The following is a 16,454-nucleotide window of genomic DNA, read 5'->3' on the forward strand; positions in this document are numbered from 1 at the left end:
GGTACCACCCAGGGACCCTCTTTCTTCCTGGATCATCTACCGTGCCTCGCACGCAGCTGAATCAGGGTGGACGTGGTTTCGATCCCCATCATGCCATCTGGTCCCCTAAGCTAGGAGCAGTTTCTGAGCACAGAGACAGGAATAACCCCTGAGCACTGCTGTGTGTGGGTCAAAAAACTTAAAAAAACAAAAAAGCTTCTATTATGGTGAGATGGGAGGGCAGGGCACGGCTCAGCCCATTATATATCTCGGTGCAGGGGTGGTGTGTGTCCTTTTGAGGCGCTGACTGGAGACAGGAGCCTGGTGAGGTGGAAGATGTCTCTGAGCAGGGCCTGGCCTAGGCGAAGCCAGACTCAGGACCCAGGAAACTTCCCTTTTAAGTGCAATTACTTGAATAAATTCATCTCGGTCACATGCTGTCTCCAGGATTTTCCGAGAGGGAGGTAGATTCCTCCCCGGCCATTCTGAGGCAGCTCCCCCATCCTTCTGTCTTGGCTTGCTCATGGCTGCTTCAGCACAAGCATCACGCCGCTCTCAGCCTCTCCTCAGGCCACCCATCCCTTCAGTGCTCACAACCACCTCACTACACCTCAAGGCCTAAGGTCATGGTCTCTAGGGGACGGGAGACCATCTCCCCTGGCAACTCACAGGCCTGTCAAAGCCACAGACAGGGTTGCTCCATGCCCAGCCCCGACTGGTAGGCACCATCTGCTTTACCACAACCAGCACTTCCATTCTCTAGAATCAAAAGGTTGGAGGCTTGAATTGTGCGTAATTTCACTTTCCGCTGCTCAGTCAAACCAGGGAGCCAGTGTCAGGGCCAATCAAAACCTCAAGCAGAGGGTTAGAAACAGGGTTTAAGGGCCCGGAGAGATAGCACAGCGGTGTTTGCCTTGCAAGCAGCTGATCCAGGACCAAAGGTGGTTGGTTCGAATCCCGGTGTCCCATAGGGTCCCCCGTGCCTGCCAGGAGCTATTTCTGAGCAGACAGCCAGGAGTAACCCCTGAGCATCGCCGGGTGTGACCCAAAAACAAACAAACAAACAAACAAAAAAAAGAAACAGGGTTTAATAAAGGGAGACACAGGGGCCTTAGCACTTAGTGATAGCACAGCGGTAGGGTATTTGACTTGCACACGGCTGATTCAGGTCAGATCTTGGTTTGATCCAGTGTCCCATATGGTCCCTCAAGCCAGGAAAGCTTTCTGAACACATAGCCAGGAATAACCTGAGTGTCATGGGGTGTGGCCTCAAATCCAAAATAAATAAAGGGAGATGCAAAGCAGAGAGACTAGGGGCAAGAATGAGTGAGCAATGTCAGAAAGGGCACAAAGTCAGCCAGGGAAAGGACCAGAGAAAGGCAAACAGTACCAAAAGCAAAAAGCAGCAGGCTGAGCAGGATGTTGGGAAGCAGTTTCTCCATTAATCGAGTATCAACCAATGAGCAGGAGCAATGGGGCAGCCCCCCACAGCATTTAACCCCCCGCTTTGTATACCCCTGGGCCGATTGCCCTGTTAACTGACATCTTTACCCTTGAAGGGACAGGGCCCTGCTTATGGCTGACCAGGGGCTATAAGAATCTGTTTCCTTATAGGCCAGAGCCACAGTCCTGCAGGTGGGGTGCTTCAGCAGGCCTGAGTTTGAGGACCAGCCTCCACAGAGGGGAGAGCACTTGTCTTTTCTGCCAACGGTCCACTTAGATCCTTGGCACTGCTGAAAGCCCCAAACAGATGGCTCCACAGACTTACCAATGAAAGAAAGTGAGAACCCAAAGTCACATCCCTAAAGGCTCTCATTTACTTGGTGTCAACCTCAAGGGTGACATGGTCCTCCTGGTGGGGTACCAGCAGTGGAGTCAGCGTGGCTGCCGCACTCCATCACTACAGGGTGGGGGTGGGCACTTGTCTCTCCTGCCAGTCCAAGGGATGCCCCCACCCACAGGCTGAGTGTCCTGGACCACCCACAAGGTCTGGGGTGTTTGTCTCTTGCTCATGTAGCCTGGCTGCAGCCACATGTCCTGGCCAACCGAGATTGAGTAGGCACAACCAACAGACATGACCCGGCCCACCGTAAGGCCTGCAGCACAAGCCGTGGCCTTCCAGGATGTGCAGTTCATAGGCACCACTGGGTTCTGGGTCCCGAACCCCATCAGCCTGAGTGCTGAGACACACATCTGCCAATACCTTGATATGCCTCCTGGGCCCACTTAGGGTGTGGCACCTAGACCCCTGGGGCCTTGACCAGTGCTGTAGCAGGGAAACTTGCTCATCTGCACCTGCTCTCCGAGGGGGCATCCTCACAGATTTGTGATGAGGGTGCAGCCAGGTCAGGCCAGGATTCATGTTGTACTCCAGGGATCAGATGTTGCTGGGGTGACCTGGGCCATGCTCTGAACACAGTGCCTCTCCGGTACCCCACCACCCCGTTATCCCTTTCACACTTCCTTATGTAGCACCAGCTGTTCCCCACAATCCCCTCATAAGCAGGATTTAAAGGAAGCCTGTGGCATGGCCCCCATGCTCTGGCCTGCCAAGCCAAGCACTGTTTCTGAGCACTCAGTGGGAAGACAGCCTGGGAAGTGAGCACAAGCCCCGGTCCCTGCAGGCGCCGCAGGCTCAAGGCACTGAGTTCAGGTGAGAGGCCCAAGGTTGTGGAGCGGCACCCCTGGACCTGGACTCACCTGCCTGCACAATGTGACTCGAAATTATGCTGGTGCTGCACCATGGGGAGGCCCTCCCAGTCCCCAGTATCAGAGCCTCTAACCTCAAACAAATCACACACAGGCTCAGCAGATAGAAGCCGGGACTTCTTGCCACGCCTTGTCTATGTGTCCACATAGAAAGGGGGTTATGTGCCCGCAATAGTCGGGAAGCTCACAGGAGTTTTCAGTGTTTAATGAAAAAGACAACGCGACACATTATTTACACACGGATATGAAAAGTCGGGTGGGGCGTCTTGGTCTAGGGCGCACTGGGGCCCAAATCCCAAGTCCACAGAGACTACCAGGGTTCTGGAGGGACACCGACGGGCACTGATCCTGAACCCCAACTCCAGCAGCTCCTCAGATGAGATCAGCAACTGCAGGGAGGAAGCGCAGCCTGTCAGGGCCCTGCATAGAGCTGGAGGATGCAGTGGACCCCCCCTCCTCCCACGCCACTCACCGTTCATGGGCATCTCGTCGATCTGGGTGGAGTAGTACTGCTCGATGTCCCGCAGGATGCGGATGTCATCGTTCTTCACGAAGTTGATGGCCACCCCCTTGCGGCCATAGCGGCCCGACCGCCCGATCCTGGACAAGGCAGAGGCATCTGATTTGCTACAGCCGCGGGCAAGGCCTGACCAGGAAGGGCGGACCGGGCGGGGCCAGCCAAGCAGTGTACCCACCTGTGGATGTAGAGCTCACGATTGTTGGGCAGGTCATAGTTGATGATGAGGGATACCTGAGGGACGTCGAGGCCTCGGGCCCACACGTCCGTGGAGATGAGCACCCGGCTGCAAAAAGAGGCAGTCAGCCCTGAGCAGCCAATGGCAGCTGAGGCAATAGCACCCCACAGGCCCCGGCTCAGCTGGTGCAGCTCACGTTCCCCCACAGCACGGCCGATAGGCACCAACAACACTGTCCCCAAAGCCCTGCGCTGACCACAGCAGGTTGAGGACTCGATACACACAGCAACCGGGATTGGTACAAGGATGAAGCCTGTTTCCAGACACCATCATGATGCACACTGGCCTTGCACACAGCGGACCTGGGTGAGATTCCCAGCACCCCAATTACATAAGCCCAAGCACCACCAGCAGTGATCTCTCAGCAGCATCACTGAGTATGGCATTCACACACACACCCGGCAGTTCTGCAAAAGAGCTGTTTTCACAGACAGACAGAAGGACAGACATCCCACAGACCTGGAACACAGGGAGGGGGAGGCCGGGGCATTGACACTGCTCAGGGAGCAGTGTGGGCTGAGGAGAGGAGTGAGCGGCACACACTGCAGCCTTCACATGGAATAGAGGCTTTCTCAAAGCGAGGGTGACAGTGTGTGCCTTCCAGACAGTCGATTGGAACTCAATCCTCAGCACCCCCCAGAGTACCCTAAGCACCATCAGGAGTGAGCCCTGAGAGCATTGTCAGGAGTAATTCAAGCACTGCTGGGTGTGGCCCAAACAAAACCCCAATTCTACTGCTCACTCCATACCTCAGTGAGCTGATGCTACAGAGGGCTACAGACCCTGACAAAGCAGGAGGAGCTCTGGCACCTCAGGTAGGCCTGTGGGATTTGAGGAGCTGCTCCAGGCCCATGTGGTACAGAGCCAGCACTTAGGGTCAGAGAAGCAGTATGGTGGGCAGACACTGGCCTTGCATGCAGCCGATTTAGGGTTAATCCCTGGGACAACTGTATAAAGTGACAAAAGGCTGAAAGCACAGCATGATGAACACAGTTGGCAATGCCAGGGACAGTGGGAAGGTGGCAGCCTGCAGGAAAGGGGGGAGAAAGAGAAAACGAGCGAGCACCTGGCGCCAGAGCGGAACTCCTTCATGATGGACTCCCGCTCCTTCTGGGGCATGTCTCCATGCATAGACGAGACCGTGAAGTTGGCTTCTCGCATCTTCTCTGTCAGCCAGTCCACCTGCAAATGCACAAAGCTGGATCCAGGCCTTCCCCTTCCCGTCGTGATTGGGGGGAGCCCAAGAGAGATAGATGGTCACCACCATGGCCATGGGGAGGCACCAGGCAGGGCAAGGCAGGACAGGGCACACACCTTCCGTTTGGTGTTGCAGAAGATGACGGCCTGCGTGATGGTGAGCGTGTCATAGAGGTCGCACAGCGTGTCGAACTTCCACTCCTCCCGCTCCACCGCCACGAAGAATTGCTTGATGCCTTCCAGGGTCAACTCATCACTGTGGATGGAGCCCGTGACCATGTGCCACACAGCCAGCCCTCTGCCACCCCCTCCCTGCAAGCACCAGGTCCCAGCGTTGAGCCCCGGTCAACCCTGTGTGTCCCACAGGCCACAGACAGCTGGAGGGTAGTGACCGTGCTCACCGCTTCACCAGGATTCGGATGGGGTCTGTCATGAACTTGTTGGTCATCTCCAGAATCTCGTGTGGCAGCGTGGCGCTGATGAGTACCACCTGTGTGGCTGGCGGCAGGTACCGGTACACGTCGTAGATCTGCTCCTTGAAACCTGTAGGAAGGAGCGTGTCAGCAGGGTATGGAACACAGGCCCAACACAGCCCGTCCCAGGCACTGGGCACCATCTTAGCTCTCCTTGGGATGGAGCCCAGGTTGGCTGTTCAAGGTGAATGCCCTCCCTGCTGTGCTATTACGGCCTTGGTCACTCTGCACCCCAGCTGTGAAGACTCCCTCCCCGCCAGATGTCTAAAACGACACTGCCTCAAGGGTCTCACTGTAGACCTATGCTGCCCTGCCAAATGAGCATCTCTGGCTCCTCCTCAGACCCCGATGGGCATTTTGGCCTAACAACAGACAGGATGCAAGTCCCCTTAACACAGATTCACGGGGCCCCTCCCAGCTTCTCTCACTCCACGTGCTGGACCACAACCTCGCTGCCCACAGTGCTCAGCATGACACTGACACTGTCAAAGCCATCATGGGCCACCACATTTGCAGCAGGACAAAGCTTCTCCCAGTTCCAAGACAAAGAAATGGGGGATCCAGAGACAGGGCAAGGCCGACAACAGGAAGCATGTGATGTGATGGCAGTTGAGACTGGGCAAGGAAAACCCCCAAATCTGTCTGGGCCTGGCTGGGTTGGCTCTTGGTCAGAAAGCCAAGACAGGACCCTGGGCCTGCAGGGCAGGAACTGGACCAACCTCAAGGCCAGAGCAGTTCTCTCGAGGCTTGCGGCAGGAAGGAGCCACAAGTATGAGGGAGCAGGGCCAGGACCCCAGTCCCTCAGGAGTAGTTTCCATAAGGAGACGAAGGCGGAATTGAACACAGAATGAAGGTCCCGGGTTCAGGCAGCTCAGATTTTCAAAACTGTCACCTGATAGTGGGTAGGAGGGGACCTCTTGGAGCACCGCAGGGTCCAGAGCCCAAGGACCAGAGTGGTCGGGCCTGGAAGTCTATGAACATAGGCTCAGCTGCTGCAGATTTCAGCACATCCAAGTTCCTGTGCACAAAACCTAGGCTCACTCATATCTCTGAACACAAACCTTGATCGTGCATGTCCTGGCATGACAATCCTACCAACAGGCAGGCTCAGAACATTCTGGAAGCAGAGCTCCAGGGGCAGTCCCGCAGCTCACATTTGCTCTGGCAGGGAGCAAATTTGTGCATTACCCAAATTATTTCCAAACACCTCAGAAATTGCATTGGTCCAAGGAATCTAGAAAGGTCAGTTCCTATAATGTCTGCACAAGGGCTCAGACATAGCACTAGACCAACTCAGCACCTATAGGTGAAGTCATGCACATCCCCTTTCCCAAAACCAACACAGAGCATTACTTCTAACAACCTTTCGGCAACTCCCGGCCACATTCTGCAATGGCCTGGACGCTGAGAAATCACCACTGTCAGGCCATCTAATGAGACACAATGAGAACTGCCCTGGGCATGACTGCTCACCTGCCCAAACCCTACTGGACATTCAGACGCTTACTAGCTCATGTTGAATGTTTCTCCTCTGCATTGATGCCTGACTGCACTCAGAGCCCACTCTTGGGGCCGCTCACAGGACCCTTATGGGTGCCAAGGATCAAACTGGAGTTGACCCATGTGCCAGGCAGGTGCCTCACCACGATACTCTCTCAGGCCAGATCTGTGAAGTTTAAGAATTGCTGGAGCAAAAGCACTGCAGGCAGAACATCTGCCTTGGATGCAAACCCCCAGATTCCAGCACCCCACACACATGACCTCCGAGCATTGCCAGCCATGGCCCCAAATGAAACCTAAAGAGGGGGCCGGGAAGATGGCGCTAGAGGTAAGGTGTCTGCCTTGCAAGTGCCAGCGTAGGACAGACCGAGGTTCGATTCCCCAGCGTCCCATATGGTCCCTCCAAGCCAGGAGGGATTTCTGAGCTCATAGCCAGGCGTAACCCCTGAGCATCAAACGGGTGTGGCCCAAAACAAAACAAAAAAAAAGAAACCTAAAGAGGAGAAGCCGTGGGCAGCTGCCCCTACCTTTGTTCAGCATCTCATCGGCCTCGTCCAGCACCAGCATCTTGATGGCGCGAGTCCTTAGGCTTCTGCGTCGAATCATGTCTGAGAGCAGGTGATGGGGTCTCAGTGACAGGCCAAGAGGAAGGACCCTCAGGACACCGAGGCTGAGCCTCCCCCACCCTGGACAGCCCACGGCCACACAGACAAGCCTCAGGCCCAGGGGCACCTACCAAAGACACGCCCAGGTGTGCCGGCCACCACGTGCTGCCCATAGTCCAGCTTCCGGATGTCCTCTCCTACGTTGGTGCCCCCGATGCAGGCGTGGCACTGCACATTCATGTAGTCACCCAGAGCCAGCAGGCCCTAAAGCCAGAGTTCACGTGAGCAGCTGGCCAGCCTCAGTAAGACAGCCCAGAGAGTCCCACTGCCCCTGGGGGTGACGGTCTGGGCCGTGCCATGCTCTACCCCACCCCCACCTACTCCCCAATGCACCAACATGGATGTGACAAAAGCAAACATGTACCAGAAACAGAATTATAGAACAAGATCTAGTCACGCTGGGCACAAGGAATTGCCGCTGCCTTGGCATAAGTCTGCACAAGGCCAAGCAGTACTTCAACTGACCATGGGTCCCTCCCTGGAACCAACCAAAAAACCACCTCAATGTGCCTATGCATGTGCGTGTGTTTGTCAAAAGCGTTTCTGATACGCTATAAAACAGCTACAATTGCTGGAAAAAATTTCCAACTCTTAAGAGTATTACACACAGCACAAGCTACATTCAAGGAGACACCAGGAGACCAACCAAGAGAAAAATCAGGAATCCAAAGGAATAGGACAGCCATGATGGAACCTTACCTTCTGGATCTGCACAGCCAATTCCCGTGTCGGCGCCAGAATCAGAGCCTGGGTCTCACGAACCTGGGGGAGAGCAGGGCACAGTCCTCAGGATACTTTTCCCAGGAAGAACACAGCCAGGGGTAGGCTCCCCACACAGCTGATCCCTAATAAAACATACATACCTTCCAGTATCCAAACCTCAAATCCAGTCAAGGCATAAAAGAATTTCTATTAGTGGGGCCGGGCGGTGGTGCTAGAGGTAAGGTGCCTGCCTTGCCTACACTAGCCTTGGATGGACCAAGGTTCGATCCCCCGGTGTCCCATATGGTCCCCCAAGCCAGGAGCAACTTCTGAGCGCATAGCCAGGAGTAACCCCTGAGCATCACTGGGTGTGGCCCAAAAACAAACAAACAAAAAAAAAATTTCTATTAGTTAAAAAGTTGCCCAGAAGGTGGGCAGGGCATTTGCCTTACTTGTGGCTAATAAGGGTTTGACCCCAGGTACCCCGGAGGGTTCCCTGAGCCACACTGGAAGTAATCCCAGAGTCCAGAGACAAGGATGAGTACCACTGCATGATCTAAAGGAAACTTATTAGCAGAAGGCCCACTGAGAGGGAACTCCCTCAGCACAGATGGTTGACCAGACCTCAAAAGAAAGATCACTTCCCTGACAGTAGGGTGTTATTTCTCAAGCTTAGTTACAAACATTTATTTGGGTGGCTGGAGAGAGAGCACAGTGGTAGGGCTTTTGCCTTGCACACTGCTGACCCAGGATGCCCCAGGTTCGATTCCCAGCATCCCTTATGGTCCCCCGAGCCTGCCAGGATTGATTTATGAGTGCAGAGCCAGGAGAAAGCAGAGAGCCGCGAGGTGTGGCCCGAAAACCAAAAAATAAATAAAAAATTTATTTGGCCTAAATAAGAATCTCCCTTCTGCTGTATTAAGTGTATGTATATATATATGAGCATTAGTACAAGCAAATGTAGTTGTGACTAAATTTCTCTTTACCTGGGAAACTCAGCACCAGGAGAAACATAGTAACAAATTTGTAATCCTCAAAGTCTTTTAAAAAGCCCTGTGGCTTTAAGCAGACTTCTCTCAGATAAAAGGAATGTTTGTTTTGGGACATATGTAAGGATTCTGAGTGACTTGTTAATTTTTACCTGGAATATCATGGTTAAGAGAGCTTTTACCAGGTAACTGACATCTCTTTCAAAGTTTGTCTCTTTATTTGACCCTTTTAATAAAAAATGTATCTTAGGGCCCGGAGAGATAGCACAGCAGTGTGTGCCTTGCAAGCAGCCGATCCAGGACCAAAGGTGGTTGGTTCGAATCCCGGTGTCCCATATGGTCCCCATGCCTGCCAGGAGCTATTTCTGAGCAGACAGCCAGGAGTAACCCCTGACCACCACTGGGTGGTGGCCCAAAAACCAAAAAAAAAGGAAAAAAAAAACAACAGAAATTCCATTTTTTGGTATTTGCTCCAAACACATGACTCTGAAAAGACATAAGCAGCACCTCAGCTGACCTCTGCTGAACAGCATTCGTTCCAACAGGCAGGTGGGTGACTACCAGCTCCCACAGCAGAGGAGAGCAAAGAGCTTGTCATGCCTCCCCTGGTAATCCTCTGCAGCTACGAAGGAAGCCACAACCGTGCAGTGCCCAACCGGAGGATGAGCCCAGAGCATGCTGTTCCCAGGATCCAAGCGGGGAAGGATAGACCCAATGCTCTCACTCAGCGGGAAACAGAGAGAAACAGACCAACAGAACAGTCCCTTGGCCTCAGCCTATAGAACTGATGAGCAAACAGTTCTGGGAGACGTGAGATGGGACAAAGGTGACACTGAGGCTATGGTACTGGGGCTGCAGTCACTGTACATGCGTAAGGCCCAACATCACTGTTGTGACGTCACGCAGATAGGAGGACAAAGAATGTCCTCTGAACAGTGCAGTGAGAAAAGGTGGCTGTACCTGAATATCTAGGCACTGAAGAACCGAGATGCTGAAGGTGGCAGTTTTGCCGGTGCCGGACTGAGACCTGACAAGGAAACAGAAGTGAGTTTGGCATAAGGGGGGTGCCTGCCGTGGCATGTCCAGGTGGGGGGACTTGTCCCATGTCCTATCTTTTTTTTTTTTTTTTTGCCAGCCCTTCCATGTCCTCTCTCTTAAACCACAGGTCATGACCGTGGCTAAGTGTTGGAACCGAAAGAACCAGCTGGGGGGGGACGACCCTGAATAGATCCATCTCTGGCAAGTCTTAATCAGGAGGGTCAGAACTTCTGTTAGATTGAGAGCACAAAACCAAGAATGGGGAACCATGAAAAAAAAAAAAAAAAGGCCTCAGCCCCACTGGCCCCCTCTCCTAGCCAGGTTTTCCCCAAGACTTACTGTGCAATGACATCCCTCCCTTTGATGATCTGCTTGATAGCTCGCTGCTGAATCGCAGATGGTTTCTCAAAACCTGTAAATAAAATCAAAAGAAACAAAGACCATCATATACCAGAAGCCTCGCAGTGGGGAAGACAGTGGACCAAGACCTGCACCCCACATTCTAAAAGGGTAGATTCTGGGAACAGAAAGCTTTAAGGGTTCAAATGAGGGTCTGGACACTCAAGTCCGACCCCCAACACCTCTAGGCCTGGCCAGAACCCTGGACAAGATAAGCATTACCCAAAGTACACCAGGGCACTCAGAGCTCTGCTTGAGGGGCCAAAAAAAAAAAAAAAAAAAAAAGCTGGGGGTGCTGAAGAGAGAGAGAGAGAGCATGGAGGTAAGGAGTTTGCTTTGCTTGCCGAAGGTTGGTCGTTCGAATCCCGGCATCCCGTATGGTCCCCTGAGCTTGCCAGCAGCAGATTTCTGAGCATAGAGCCAGGATTAACACCTGAGCGCAGCCGGGTGTGACCTAAACACTAAAAACCAAACAAAAAGAGAGAGAGAGAGAGAGAGAGAGAGAGAGAGAGAGAGAGAGAGAGAGAGCTGGGGAGGTGGGGGTAGAGAGCAGATAACAGAGAGGGTGTCTGCCTTGGCCACACCAACCTTGGTTCAATCCCCAGCATCCCGTAGGATCCCCTAAGCACTGCCAGGAAATGATTCCTGAGCAGAGCCAAGAGTAAGCCCCATCACTACCACATCTTGGATACTGGACCACTCAGCATCTACCTGCCTGCTGAGCCACCGTCAGGAAGGAAGCAACCAGAACGGGGCTGGGGGCTTCCAGGAAAGCAGAGCTTCGGGCACATATGCGGCTGTGAAGCGTCCAGCTGGCCTCAGAAAGGCTCAGGGCAGTGCCTAGGCAAAGGCGCCAGCTCTGCTAGGATCCATGCAGCTCTGGCCAGATCCCGGGTTTTTTCTTCTTTCTTTCTTTTATTTTTTTGTTTGTTTTCAGTTTTTGGGTCACACCCGGCAGCACTCAGGGGTTCCTCCTGGCTCTACGCTCAGAAATCGCTCCTGGCAGGCTCAAGGGACCCTATGGGATGCCGGGATTCGAACCACCATCCTTCTTGCATGCAAGGCAAACACCCTACCTCCATGCTATCTGTCCGGCCCAACGTGTGCAGTCTTTACAATGGGGCAGACTGAACTCTGTAGAACAGCCCTCTACCCAGGTCCCAGGCATGCTATTGTTTTTGGTTTTTTTAGGGAGGGGCAAGGATCATACATGGTGATGTTCAGAGATTATATATGGCTTTCTGCTCGAAGGGGGGGGGGGGGCTTTGGGATGCCTGGGTTGGAAATCTGGGTGGTCCAGTCGAAGGCAGGTGACCTCCCTGCTGTCCTGTGTGTCTGGCCCCCTTGTTCTATCCTATGTAAAACTTATACATTTGCTTCCCATGTTTTTTCCCATTTTTTTTTGGTTTATGGGTCACACCCGGCAGCGCTCGGGGTTCCTATGGGATGCCGGGATTCGAACCACCATCCTTTTTGCATGCAAGGCAAACACCCTACCTCCATGCTATCAGTCCGGCCCAACGTGTGCAGTCTTTACTCTGGGGCAGACTGAACTCTGTAGAACACCCCTCTACCCAGGTCCCAGGCATTCTATCCTTTTGGGTTTTTTTAGGGAGGGGCAAGGATCATACATGGTGGGATGCTCAGAGATTATTTATGGCTCTCTGCTCAGGGGGGATCATTCCTGGCAGTGCTCAGGGGGGCCTTTGGGATGCCTGGGTTGGAAATCTGGGTGGTCCTGTCGAAGGCAGGCGACCTTCCCTGCTGTCCTATGTGTCTGGCCCGCTTGTTCTATCCTATGTAACACTTATACATTCGTTTCCCATGTTTTTTTTTTGGTTTATGGGTCACACCCGGCGGCGCTCAGGGGTTGCTCCTGGGTTTTTGGGTCACAACTGCTGGCACTCAGGGGTTCCTCCTGGCTCTGCGCTCAGAATGGCTCCTGGCAGGCTCGGGGACCACATGGGATGGCGGGATTCGAAGCTCCGTCCTTCTGCATGCCAGGCAAGCGCCCTACGTCCGTGCTCGCTGTCCAGCGCCAGGTCCAGGGCTTGCAGCTCCCAGGTGGGGGTCACGGGTCCTGCTCTCCCCGCTGGCGCGCACCCCGGGTCGCCCCATCTCCGCGCCAGTCGCACCCGCCGCCCCGAGGAGCCCGATCTCGGCCCCGCCTCGGCCCCGCCGCCTACCGTAGGCGTAGATGCCGCGCAGCAAGTCCTCGCGCAGGCCCATGGTGTCGAACGTGGGAGTCACGTCCACCTCCTCGCTCGTCTCGAACTCCACCTTGGTCATGTCCTCCTCCTTGAGCAGCCGCTTGCGCGCCGAGCCCGAGGTCGCCATGGTCGCCGTGGCCGCCATGATCCGAGAACAGCGCGCAACGGGCAGGAAAGCGGAAGCCCAGCCGCGCCGCGCCGCTGCGACGCCGGCGCCTGAAAGTGACGTCACGCGCACGCGCCTGAGCGCGTCTGTCCGGGCGGGAGCTTCCCGGAAAGGGGCGTGGCTATAGAGCTTCGCGTGGAGGAAAATCCCGCGAGACGAGACTTCGGGAGGGGCGGGGCCTCCGCATCCTGTAAAGTACTCCGTCTGGGGGGGCTGGAGAGATAGCATGGAGGTAGGGCGTTTGCTTCCCTTGCAGAAGGACGGTGGTTCGAATCCCGGCATCCCATAGGGTCCCCCGAGCCTGCCAGGAGCGATTTCTGAGCGTAGAGACAGGAGGAACCACTGAGTGCCACCAGTTGTGACCCAAAAACCAAAGTAAACAACTAAATAAATAAGAGGTCTGGGCTGTCCAAGATTGTGCCTGCCTGCACCCCACTTCTCTTTTCAGCAGAGCCAAGGAACCCTAGGACCAGGTGTCATGTCAGGCTGTCCTTGGCTTTCATGGCTAGTCCCTGCCCACCCCAGTCAGTGGGGATGACGGGACCTGGCAAGGAACCAGAAGGACAGAAACAGCATGTCTGTCTGTCTGTCTGTCTGTCTGTCTGCCTGCCTGCCTGCCTGTCTGCCTGTCAGCCTGCCTGTCTGCCTGTCATCTAGCCTCCAGGCTTGGGCAGGAGGCAGCAAGCAAAGGAGTATCGGAAACACACACCATCCACAGCAGGGTCCCGCAAGAAGGTCTCAGGGAAAGGGAAGGGAAGGTGGGTGGAGTACCTTAAACCTCGCTGGGTGAGGGAAAGGGCAAAGGGCCTGGAGCAGCCCTGAGAGTAGGCAGAGCTGAGGCCGGAGTCAAGTACTGCTTCTGTGCAGGATAGAAGGGGGGGTGGCATCAGGGTACAGGTATTCTGGGGCTCAGCACCAGCAAGAAGCAGATTCCCAAGTGGAAATAGCAGCCTCTTCCATGTGGCTATAGGGCTGCTTACATTCTTCCTGGGGCAGTCTGAGGGTCCAGGACTTCCCCAGGGGTCCTTGCAATACTCAGACGACCTCAAGCAGGAGGGATCCCCTGTTCCTGGTTTCTGACTCCCATGAAGCCAGCCCCGCCCTGCACACCTGTGTAGCCTGTTCTGGGATGGCGGGGATCCCCACGGGGAGGTGCGGCTCTGTGGGAGGGCTCCAGGAGCGCCTGTCCAACCTGCTGGACTGTGCTGCCCTGTACAGCTACCTGGGAGAAGGCAAGCAGGGCTGGAGCGTCCCCAGGGGAGCAGGTCAGTACCCTGATGTTGGCAGGACAAAGGGCAGGGGTAGAGGGGAGTCTGGGCAGGGAACCCAAAGGAAGCAGCCTCCCCATTTGCTTGGTTAAGTAACTGGCATGTTCCATGAACCCTAAGATCCTTTGGGCCAGGGTGGAGAGTTCTCTCATGTTCTCTTTTCTTTGCTTGGAGTTTTGTTTGGGGCTTTGTGTGTTCTCAGGGCTGACTCCTGGCTCAGTGCCCATGGACAGCTCCTGGAAGTGCTTTGGGGACCCTGTGCAGTGCTGGGGCTCAGACCTGGCTCAGCCATGTGGCAGGCAGGTGCCTTTACTGGTGCTGTGTCCCAGCACCCCTGTGTTGTCTGTCCTTGGAGTTTTCTCTGAGGGAGGCAGCAGGAGGTGCTTGAGCATTGATGCTGGTACAGCTGCCTCACTAGCGGGTGGAGGCTTTGGAGGGGCCCTGGTGCCAGAATGTCTGGGGTCCCAGGGGTGGCCATGGTCCTAGAGGAACCTTCAGCAGCCCCGAGAGATGGTGCATGGCCATCTGTGGCCCCCAGTGTGGGGGGTTCCGGGAAGCTGTGTGCTTGGGACCCTCTGATGGAGGGGCTAATGGTGGTCACACTGGGGGACATGCCAATCCTGCCCTGGGTGGCGAGGAGTTTTGGGGGTCCCACAGAGCCCAGGGTCTGTAGCTCCCGAGTGGTGGCATCAGGCTGACGAGGCGACTCCTGGAGATTTAGTCAACTCGGCAAGCAGCCGAGTGTGATGTGGAACATTCTGTGAGTACTCTGGAATGTCCTGTGAGTACATTCTAGAATGTTCTGTGAGCCTGAATTTGGGGTCGTTGACTCTGGGGAGAACTTAGCAGTAGGGCCTTTGCCACAGAAACAGTAGGGCTTTGGGTCACAGTCACTTAGCCGAAGGCTCAGAAAGTGAAGAAGCCGGGGCCGGAGAGATAGCATGGAGGTAAGGCGTTTGCCTTTCATGCAGGAGGTCATCGGTTCGAATCCCAGTGTCCCACATGGTCCCCCGTGCCTGCCAGGAGCAATTTCTGAGCCTGGAGCCAGGAATAACCCCTGAGCACTGCCGGGTGTGACCCAAAAACCAAAAAAAAAAAAAAAAAAAAAAAAAAAAAAGTGAAGAAGCCACTTAACGCTGACCATCCACCCACAGGCTTCCTCTTTCCTTAGCCTTCACCTGTATTTCCTGATCTGGTGCACCTTTCTCACAAGACAGAGTGGTGCAGGACAGGAAACACTCGGGCCTGTGTCCTCCTGGTCATGCAGGGACTGGGTATCCCCACGCCCCTTCCTGTGCCAGTTTGTCTCCCAGCACCATGGCTTGTGGCAGTGGAGGTGCTACCGTTGGCTCGCAGGGCAGGTGCCCTCCGTGGGAACAAGGAGTGACCTCACGGCTGTGTCATGGTTTCACACACCCACGTGTACCTGTCCTAAAATGTGTCACCACCTGGGAGTGGGCAGGGTCAGGAGCAGGAAGTATACCTGCATGAGCAAGGCCCCAGGAAGGCCCAGGTGGCCCCAGTCCAGTGGGACCCAACAGAGCCACCTTACAGCCAAATGTGGGACTATTCAGACTTATGGGCCCCCACCAGAGAGGCCACCAGTTCCCCTGAGCACCCCCAAAATGAAACAAGAGAAGGACTTGGAAAAAAAATAGAGGAAGCAACAAGATTCCTAAAAGTCTGTCCCATGGCGCCAAATACTTGCACAGAAGAAATGTATTAGCGATATAAACAGTACTGTGGAATCAGGGCCGGAGAGTAGCATGGAGGTAAAGCATTTGCCTTTCATGCATAAGGTCAGTGGTTCTAATCCCGGCATCCCATATGGTCCCCCGAGCCTGCCAGGAGCGATTTCTGAGCATAGAGCCAGGAGGAACCCCTGAGCGCTGCTGGGTGTGACCCAAAAAAAACCAAACCAAACAAACAAACAAAAAACCAGTACTGTGGAATCAGCCTCCCACACACATGCACACGTGTGACCAGATATATATATACCATACATACCACATACCTGCCACACAGTGCATGAGACACCACATCGACAAACACATAAATACTACACACATGACCAGATAAATAGAAATACTTCACATGCATATGTGCGAGAAACACACCACACACGACCATTTATATTTAATGCATGTGTGACCAGATACATATATACAAAACATATGACAATATAAATATGTACCATACAACACACATATGCCACACATGCATCAGGTACACATACACCACACGTGTGGTCAGCTACATATAGGCCATAGCACATGCATGTTACCAGGTACATATACACCCATGCATGCTACCTCTATGCTACACACAGAGAAACACACATACCACACATGTGACCAGCTACATAAATTCCACACTCATGACAAGATACCTATACACCAGGCAC

General features: G+C 54.3%; 1 protein-coding gene across 1 annotated transcript; it reads right to left on the reverse strand.

Annotated features, from left to right (window-relative positions):
• Window positions 1-2,877: 2,877 nt before the first annotated feature.
• Window positions 2,878-12,823, reverse strand: EIF4A3 (eukaryotic translation initiation factor 4A3). Its single transcript, XM_049776539.1, has 12 exons — window positions 12,593-12,823; window positions 10,347-10,419; window positions 9,930-9,996; window positions 7,978-8,040; window positions 7,350-7,482; window positions 7,141-7,221; window positions 5,042-5,183; window positions 4,758-4,896; window positions 4,510-4,625; window positions 3,384-3,491; window positions 3,161-3,288; window positions 2,878-3,077 (listed from the first exon to the last, which is right to left on the reverse strand). Exons 1-12 carry the CDS (start codon window positions 12,759-12,761, stop codon window positions 3,061-3,063), a joined length of 1,236 nt encoding a protein of 411 aa, XP_049632496.1. The 5' UTR covers window positions 12,762-12,823; the 3' UTR covers window positions 2,878-3,060.
• Between the last annotated feature and the right edge of the window lie 3,631 nt (window positions 12,824-16,454).

The sequence above is a fragment of the Suncus etruscus genome, chromosome 1 (assembly GCF_024139225.1).
Source record: "Suncus etruscus isolate mSunEtr1 chromosome 1, mSunEtr1.pri.cur, whole genome shotgun sequence".
NCBI classification, from domain to species: Eukaryota; Metazoa; Chordata; class Mammalia; order Eulipotyphla; family Soricidae; genus Suncus; species Suncus etruscus.

What these genes read in the sequence shown, in the direction of transcription:
- EIF4A3 (XM_049776539.1), bottom strand. Translation starts at nt 12,761, where the DNA reads ATGGCGGCCACGGCGACCATGGCGACCTCGGGCTCGGCGCGCAAGCGG. An exon ending in CGATGAGATGCTGAACAAAG is followed by an intron (nt 5,184 to 7,140) that starts GTAGGGGCAGCT and finishes TCCTTCCTACAG; the next exon opens with GTTTCAAGGAGCAGATCTAC. An exon ending in CGTGAGCTCTACATCCACAG is followed by an intron (nt 3,289 to 3,383) that starts GTGGGTACACTG and finishes TGCCTTGTCCAG; the next exon opens with GATCGGGCGGTCGGGCCGCT.